General features: G+C 35.2%; 1 protein-coding gene across 1 annotated transcript; it reads left to right on the top strand.

Annotated features, from left to right (window-relative positions):
- Window positions 1–600: 600 nt before the first annotated feature.
- LOC148176631 (uncharacterized) lies at window positions 601–5375 on the top strand. The gene is made up of 4 exons (XM_088035157.1): window positions 601–606; window positions 687–788; window positions 905–3609; window positions 4292–5375. The coding sequence occupies exons 1-4, from the start codon at window positions 601–603 to the stop codon at window positions 5373–5375; spliced, it is 3897 nt and encodes a 1298-aa protein (XP_087891283.1).
- Window positions 5376–9307: the final 3932 nt, after the last annotated feature.

Below are 9307 nucleotides of genomic sequence, written 5' to 3'. Positions count from 1 at the left end.
CCCCGAATTGAGTTCACAAGAAGAAAAAACTTTATTTTTTATTTTACAAAAAAATGACAATGGAATAATATTTTTTGCTTAATTTAAAATAAATAAATTTTTAATTAAAACTTTAATATTATCAAGCTGTGTTGTTAAAATCGAAAAAAAAAAACAAAAAATAACAAAGAACTTTTTTATTTTTAATTTTGCAAAAAATGTCAAAGAAATAAAATGTATTCCTTAACTCAAACCAATTTCTACTATTTGATTGGTCCATTACCTGTTTCAGCACATAGTTTAATTCTAACTCGTAGTTTTTTAACACTGTTTCGAATTTCCTCAATTATTGTTAAGGATGCAACTGCATTTCTTATGCAATTTTCTAATACCTACACATTATTGGGTTAGTTTTCCTTAAATCTTTAACGCACTATTTGATATTGTGAATCCACAGCCTGCTATTATTTAAATACGATTACAAAATTTAATAAATAGAAATATGAAAAAATTGAGTACAAACTAATAATTTTTTTGTAAAATAGAAAATAAACTTTTTTCCCTCTTGTGAACCTAATCCGGGGACATACTGTATACTACTGAAAATCACATGTTCTCACTATGTTTGTGAGTTATATCATCTCGACTATTAATCGTCCTAATTAACCAACTTGTTTGTTAATTAACTCATTTTTCATTATTATCAGGTCGTCAAAACTTCTGAAATTCACATGACATCTAAAAATCGTCCTTCACCGGAGGAACATGTATTCCCAGCAACAAAGAAGTGTACACGCGCTACAGAAAATGTAAGTTTTAGTGCAGTAGAAATATGAAAAACCATTTCCAAAAATGTTTACATTTTGAAAATATTTCAACCAAAAATTCTACCAAAATAAACACAACTTTTTGGTGTTTCTTTTAGTTTCCACAATTCGAAAAGCAAATTGGAACTGTCGATTCCGGGAGAGAGTTTGAGAAACTAATGTGTGGGTTTTACGCTCTAAAATTAAGTACCAACAGTGACGTCGAAGACTTTGAGATGACTTCAAACAAAGTGAACTGCGGAAATTTTGATGATATTGAAATGAAAGTTATTTTTAAAAATGGGTTGAAACGAAGATTTTTACTACAACTGAAACATAAAGACAAGACACAAGTTTTGGAAAAGAAACATTTTGAGACAAAAAAAGATTTTCAAGCGCAAAAATACTTGGATTCTATTTCTAAAATTACAGATAACGAAGATGGCGATGTTTTCATTCTTTATACCAACAATGAAGTGGATGTAAAAAGCGACATAGTTTTGTCTGGAGGAATTGAAGTTCGACCGTGCAAATTAGATGACGAAAATATTTTATTGAATACCTCGGAACCATTAGAAAACACAGTTTTGGAAATGAAAAAAACAGATTTTCAATTTTACCTTTTGTCGCAACAGTTTAATTTAAAAACTGCTGAAACTGAGTTTAGAGAAAAATTGAATGGTATTGTTAACCGCGAGTTGTACGCCGAGTTAACACACTTTCTACACGAATGGTGGACTCAAAATTACGTTTTGACCAAACGAGATTTTGTTGCAAAACTAAGTGAACTAGCATTTTCACCTTACATTCAACAGCTTTCGTCCGAAAATGCCAACGACAAGACGGAAAACCTTAAGAAGACTATCATGCACTTTGAACTTACTATCGTTAAAAATAAATCTATTAAACTTCCATGGCACGTGGAGAAAAACGAAGAGTTTGCTAAGTGCACGGAAAAGTTTGCCTTGTCAGAAAACGATGCGTCCACACCATCGAAAGTGTCATGGCTTCTCGAAAAGGCACCACTTGTGGTTAAAGTAAACGAAGAAAACGAAAAAATTGTCCATTCCGTGTTAAACTTTCTCAAACCACAATTGCATGGGAAAAAAATTCTTCTAGTTGGCAATCTGAGCAGAAAAGATTTTATGAAATGGGACGTTTTCGAAAGTTTAAAGGACTTGAGTAGAAAATCGATCCCTGAAAATATTCGCCTTCAGATCATGGAGAATTTTATGATTTCGCTCCAAGGAAGATCCGAACTGTCTCTCCAGCAACTCGTCAACATCGATCAAGAAATGGCTCTACATATAAAAACAAAGGAACTGTTTGAAATGTCTCGGGAGAAGTGTTGTTTTATAGGACAGAAACACGAAGAACTTCCAGAATATCACGTGTCTAGAAGTGTTCACTTTCCTCGAACGAAAAAGATTGTGCGGGAAGAAAACATTTTTGATAATCTTGACAGCAATTTGAATGTTTTCTGTGCGGCGCCTGGAATGGGCAAATCGAGAATGATGAATGTTTTAAGCAACAATTGTCCGTCTGATTCATGGGCGTTTTATGTCAGTTTAATTAACTGCAATCGACTTTTTGCAAAATACGAAGGGATCAAATTAGATAATCAGTTAGACAGCATTTCAAACGAAATTTTGATGTTTGGTCAGTCGGAAGACGTCTTCACCAAACAAATTCGACAAGTTTTAATCAAGCAAAAGAGAGTTCACATATTCCTAGATGGTTTAGACGAAGTCGACAGTAAATATGTTGATCTTGTTCTAAAATGCGCTCAACATATGCACAAAAATGGTCTAAACATCTGGATCTCATCGCGAGAAAACTTACGCGAAAAACTGAGTCACACCCTAAAAGTCGAACCCATAGAAATTCAAGAACTAAGTGAAGAACAGCAGGAACAGTATTTAGAAAAAAGACTGCAGAAACGATACGAAAAAGAGCAAATAGAAAAGATCATCAGCGCCGTTTTCAAAAGTGTGGACGTCAACAACAGTCGCCAGTTGCTTGGAATTCCACAGCAGCTGCACATTCTCAGTGAAATATTTCTGCATAACACGAATGCGTTTGAAGTTGAAGAACAAAACATGTTTGTATTAACGAGAATGTATAAGTTATTTTTCGAAAGCAAAGGCCAAATAAAACATGAGAAACTTGGTATTGACAGGAGTCTTCAAAGTCAGCTCGGGATGAATATTGAACATGATTTGGAGCAGTACGAAATTCCAGCATTGATATCATGTTTGAATTATGACGATTTTAGGAGACTACAAATAGACGTAACCAAAACTAAAGATTTTTTAAGTACGATCAAAGAACAAGGAGATAAAATCGGTATTGTTAAAAATGTTATTCAACACGACTTAAGTGAATATTTAAGTAGAAGAAACTTTTCCTTTCAAAATGTGGTAATATTTCAGCATCAAACTTTTGCCGAATATTTCGCGTGTACTTGGTTAAAGAAGAACAGAGAGAAAGTAGTACTTTTAAAACACGCGTTTTTTAATCCAAGATACGACAATTTAAGGAAGATCTTCGACATGATGATGGCTGAAAATAATCCTCTGCATTTGGCTGTTATTTATCAAAATCTAGACGAAATTGAAAAACTCGCCCCCACAAAGTGCGACGAGAAAGATGAAGGCGGTAGACTAGCTTTTCATTTAGCTTGCACTTACGGCAATTTCTTTAATTTTTCCGATTTGCCATACAGTTTCGAACTAGATAAACGTGCAACAAGTCTTTATATGAATATGGTTGATGTGTTGGCTAAAGAATTGAAAGATGTGCATCAACGAGACAATTTATTTCAGTTTGATTGTTTGGAATATTCACTTTATCGAGGGAGTTTATATCCGATAGAAAGATTTGTCGAGATGGACCTGTTGACATTTGAAGAAATAATCAAAAGAATTCATTTACATAACTTTGAAGTTACAAATTTTGCAATTTATCTATCGGCGTTAGGTAACATCAATTTGTTTAAGAAAATGTTTCAAAAAAAACCCTAAATTGACTTGTGAACAGTTATCTATTCAATATGGAAACTGTTATTTGTTGCACATGGCTATTAAAGGTTGCACAAATGATGATTGCACCAAAGCAAGAAAACAAAATATCGAAATAGTTGAAATCATATTAGACAATATAAATGACAGAAATATAAACAACATGTTTATGCAATATGACTATGTCATGAACAATCCTCTAGATTTTGCTTCTTACTACGGATGCAACGACATGTTTGACATGTTGATGCAAAAGGGAGCACAGTGCAGTGGTGGAAACACAATTCTGCATCATTTAGTGAAACAGCAAAATCTTAATGAAGAAGTGATGAAAATGGTACAAAACTATGGCGTCGACTTCAAAGCTCAAAATTCTAAAGGTCAAACTGCACTTCATCTGACACTCAAAAATCGTTCTAGTAATGCCAAAATTTTGATCGAAAATGGAATGGATGTTACTAGTCAAGATGAGATGGGCAACACGTCATTGCACTATCTAATGCAAAATGAGGAAGAGAACACAGAAATGTTAAAATTATTGATAACGAAAGGAGTCAACGTCAACGCTCAAAATAAAGAAGGGAAAACTGCACTTCATCTCGCAAGCAAAAGAGGTTTTTGTGAAAGCGCTAAAATTTTGATCGAAAATGGAATGGATGTTACTATTCAAAATGAGATGAACAACACACCATTGCACTACCTAATGAAAAGTAAGGAAGAGAACACAGAAATGTTAAAATTATTGATAACGAAAGGAGTCAACGTCAACGCTCAAAATAAAGAAGGGAAAACTGCACTTCATTTCGCAAGCAAAAGTGGTTTTCTTGAAAGCGCTAAAATCTTAATAGAAAACCATGCAGATGTGACAATTTTAGACATCCAAAACTGTACGGTTTTCCATTTCTTAATGCAAATAGAAAACAAAAATTTTGAAGTAGCGAAATCTTTAATGCACAAAGGTCTCTACCTAAATGCTCTCAACACATATGGTCAGACCCCATTACACTATGCTTGCTGGAATCGTTGCTTTAGAAATGTGCAATTTCTGCACAGCTACAACGCTGACTTTACCATCGTTGATAATCGCGGATTTACACCGTTACACTTTGCAGCATCTTCTGAACATGAAAACATTCAATTAATGAATTTCTTACTAAAACTGGGTATAAACATCGACGCTCGCACTAAGCAAGGTCGCACTGCAATTAACATAGCTTGTGAAGTTGGATGCTTTGAGAACTTTGCTTATCTTTATCGCCTAAACGCTGACTTGACAATTGATGATAATGATGGGAACACTCTTTTACACAGTGCATCACAAACAAATAATGCAAACTTTCAGATAATAGACTTTTTACTAGAGCGGAGTTTTGATGTCAATGTTTGCAATAAGAACGGACAAACGCCTCTACTTGTCGCTGGTAAAAACGCTTGTTTAAGAAACGTGAAGTATTTGTATGGCAAAGGCGCAGATTTAACAGTCATAGATGAGAACCAAAAAGACATATTTGATTACGTACAGAACTGGGAGAATTTCTATGACAAAGGCAGACTACTCAGTTACTTATAAACGACGGACTGGTAATTTGAAGTATACATTGTAGCAGTTGTTATCCTGATGAACTATGATCTTCAGAGGTATGTGCAAAATATCTTAAATAAGCAACATAAATAGACAAATTGATTTTAGGCATCTTTGTAACATCTCCTTAGGCAAGCTGAAGTACCACCAACCAGGAAAATTGGTCAATGTTTTCATCCCCGCAGAAAACACTGTACGTTCCACAACATATCCACACAACATAAATAGCCCCCAACGAAATCAAGGAAGAAATAATGCTTTTTAAACCAGAACGTCCCTCGGAATAGACTTTATTAACCAACAAAATGCTAAAATTATTCCTCAAAGTAGGACTGGTTATGATTACTTTTATTTTCAACGTCATTTTAAGCCTTAAATATTGGCCCAAGCTGAAATTATTCTGACGGTAGCTGTTTTGGGTTCCCTTCTTTCTTTACAATGCACACCCAAACTTTATCTTAAGGAAAGACAAATATCACCAGGTTTTATGAATATGTTGTACATACTAATAGAATCCAAGAATGTTTCAATTTAAAATGCGCAAGTTCTCTACTGCCTCCGATATAACCGGAAGAGATATAAAAATGAGAATATTTTTTGTTCTTGAAATTCCAATTTTTTATCGTTTGTAATTTTTGAGTAAAATGTCGAATGCATTACGACATTTTCTAGTCCCTCTTCACGCTTCGGCCGAAAACTTGCCATTTTGAAGCACGTTGTGTTTTTTCAACGACCGACGCTTTTTCTGGAGTTTTTGACGGAAGACATCCACCTAAAACTTGATCGTCAAGAGTTTGAGCTCAATTAGATTGTTGATGTTGCGGTACTTTGACTTGACGCCCATTTTTGTAAAAATCCTGGATTTACCGTATATGAGTTGTCATCCTGCAAATTGAGAGATTTTCCGAAAGATCAAGTACACCAAAGAAACGTTTCTCCTGATGTGTGGGGAGATGGAAATTTAGTTTGTTCTACTGAAAAAGACTAATAGTAGTGCTTATGAAGACGCTTCTTAACGAAAACTGAAGACGAGGTCAAAGTACGACACATTTCAGCTACGATAAAATGAAGAAGATTGTCTTCGCGTTTTTCTTTTTTTAGTTCTTGTTGATGATTGACAAACTCTGCATCGAAATCATCGTCATAAATAAGTGAGTACCGTCAAAATTTTAATTTTTGTTCTAAATTTACCTTTTGACTTTCAAAAGTGGCGTTATCTCGATGCCTAATTTTAGAGTTCAAAATAGACTTCAAAAAGTACAGAATTATAGAACAAAATCAGTTCTTGCCGCTTGATTTTTGAAACTGGCACTATCTTTAAGTCAAATTTAAAGTTTTTGTTATTAAAAATTTCAAAATTACGCGAAAACTACGTTGTTTTTTAATATGCTACAAATTTTTAGTTTTGAAAGTGGTGTCATCTATGGGTCAAATTTAGATCTTCTAATTCGACGTCTAAATTTTGATTTTTTTCAAAATTTTTGGTTATTAAATTACTAAACTCATTTGTAGGAGGAAGCATGAATCCAAGGAATCAAGATTTGTAAAAAGAAGTATGAAGAAAACAGTTACCCTCCCCGGAAGGATAGGTCCTAGAGACTGCCAGAGGAAGACAGTAGGGTAACGCAGAGCACGTGCCATGTGGAGATAGGGAAGGAGACCCTACTCGGATTAGCAAAGGGGCAGAGTGCCAGTATCACACTCTACCCACCGAGGAATTTGAGCGAAGAAGAAAGAGATTAAATTAAGGTAAGCAGACAAGCACAAAGAAAAGAGGGAAAAACGGGAAACTTTTTTTAACAAAAATTAAAAGAGGGAAGCTTTAAATGTTATTCGGGTTGAAAAATATGGGTAACGCGCTTAATGAAACAGCTGATCGAAAAGTGAAGGTCGGCTAGACAACAACAATGTCATGTTCGCATTCTTGTTGTCTGCATTTTAGAGTAAGATAATCCATGTAAACGTCAGAGTAATTTGTAATTAGCTTGTAAGGTTAGATTAGGAGTTAAATCTATTAGTTTGTAATTGTTGTCTTTTGTTTGTCCCCATCACCGATGGACCGTCCGAGATGTCACGACAAGGCCGACTGTCCTAGTGGTAGGCTAGAGGAAACACCACACTTCCAGGAGTGCCATCAAAGAACCGGAAGGCGAAGTAGAGGCAAAGTGACCACTCAACGGAACCGACAAGAAACTGCGTGATTTGGAAGGGACGGTTTGAGGTCAATGCTACTTGAGATGATACATGGTGCCGAAGGAGCGGCGAGAACAACGAGATTGACCATGTTTTTCCCTGTTTACTTAACCTCGCCCTTATTGATAATCCTGTAACCACGCAACTTTCCTGAAAACCTAAGCAAGATTCTTTTGAGTAAGAGTCCCTAAATGGTCAAGGAGAACGTACAACCCAAGAGAAACCAAGGTAAAGGACCCGTCAGTGCAGTTGGAAGAGTTCCACTCCGAGGTGTGGGGAAGTTCTGCTTTGTTTTTCTAGTCGAAGCTAGTGGCAGGATGTAAAAAGTCAACGTTTCCGGTCATGAGGAAAGTTTAGGACAGAAGGGGAGATTAGGCATAGGATAGAAATGTAAATGGTTAGGATAATATAGTTAAGGTTTAGGCAATAAGTTAATTGTCAGAACGACAATTTTTAAAGGATCAGCAGTTAATAATAAATGCGACGACCAACAGGTTAACTACCTTTGTACGTTGCACCGGGTTTTCGCAAGTGGCTTAGCTAGCACTCTAAAACCAAGGACTAGCAAAGTCATCTTACGGAAACGAGGTGACATGGGCGACGTACAAAGAGTAGTTAGCCAGTAGTAGTAGTGGTTATTAAGGTAGCGAGTGAGTTGTGATCTAGTGGGACAATGCCAACCCCTACCGATATATTGTAATTATTTTTGAGTTTATATTATTCTAGTGTTTATCAATGTTGTTGGTAGGAAAAGTTAGAAATAAAAGGATAAACTCTCCTAAAACTGTGTCATGATTGAAAGACCCCGTCAAGACGTGCCACTACTTTAACTTCTCCGCTGTCTCTCATTGGTCGCCGTAGGATCTTGAATGACAGACCGTTCTTATTTTGAAAATTCCAATCTAAACTCTAAAAATTGTTTCTTTTTTCACAACTAGAGCAAAGTAAAATGGTTCCAGAATTTGGAATAGGCATTTTTATTCAACTTTCATTAAAATCCAGAAAATTCAATTCATAGAACGAAATTAAAAATTCAAATCTTTAGGTAATAAATCTGCCCAAATCCACAAAAATATATTTCATTTCAATCAAATATACTTCAAAAGTTTAAATCTACTCACAGAGATAAGAAACGTACCTACCTGCATTCATTCACGTGTGTTTCCATACAATGATAGGTTCATCTACATTTATCGACATCTTTATTAAAATTAAACCACATTTATATGTTATTTAGTGTTCAAATTGAAAGAATTGGAGTAATTAAACCTGCTGGTTATTGTCAAATGTAGCAGTCCGTCTGGTGGTTTGGCGTTTCAACCAGCTTGTCCGCCCAAATCGGAGCAGAGGATTGTAAACCAAGGGTGCAATAGGATTTGCAAATTTTCCGACCGCAAAATATGGTGCAATAACTCAAATTCCATCGTAAATCGAATTTGTTTCTCTCTAGAACGGACCGTGGAAATGAGGCTTAAGGTTGAACTATCCAAATTTGAAGATAGGGCGTTTTAATGTAAAAGTTCGTACAAAATTGCACGAAACGAAAACGAAGAGAGCTATTTAGATGCGGTTTTTTGTGTTTGAAAAAGCACAAAAAATTGTAGTGACCTTACCCTATCAGATTTATATCTTGGATTTATAAATATTTTTTTTCACTAGTAGTAATTAAAGTGGAGATTATTTACCGATTTCTATATTGAAAAGCTGCGTTTTATCACCTAGGTTAA

Source organism: Gnatocerus cornutus, chromosome 4 (genome assembly GCF_029298725.1).
Source record: "Gnatocerus cornutus isolate USDA-ARS CGAHR chromosome 4, icGnaCorn1.1, whole genome shotgun sequence".
In the NCBI taxonomy this organism is placed as follows: Eukaryota; Metazoa; Arthropoda; class Insecta; order Coleoptera; family Tenebrionidae; genus Gnatocerus; species Gnatocerus cornutus.
The sequence above is the reverse complement of the archived record's forward strand: the minus strand, read 5'-3'. Positions and strand labels throughout refer to the sequence as shown.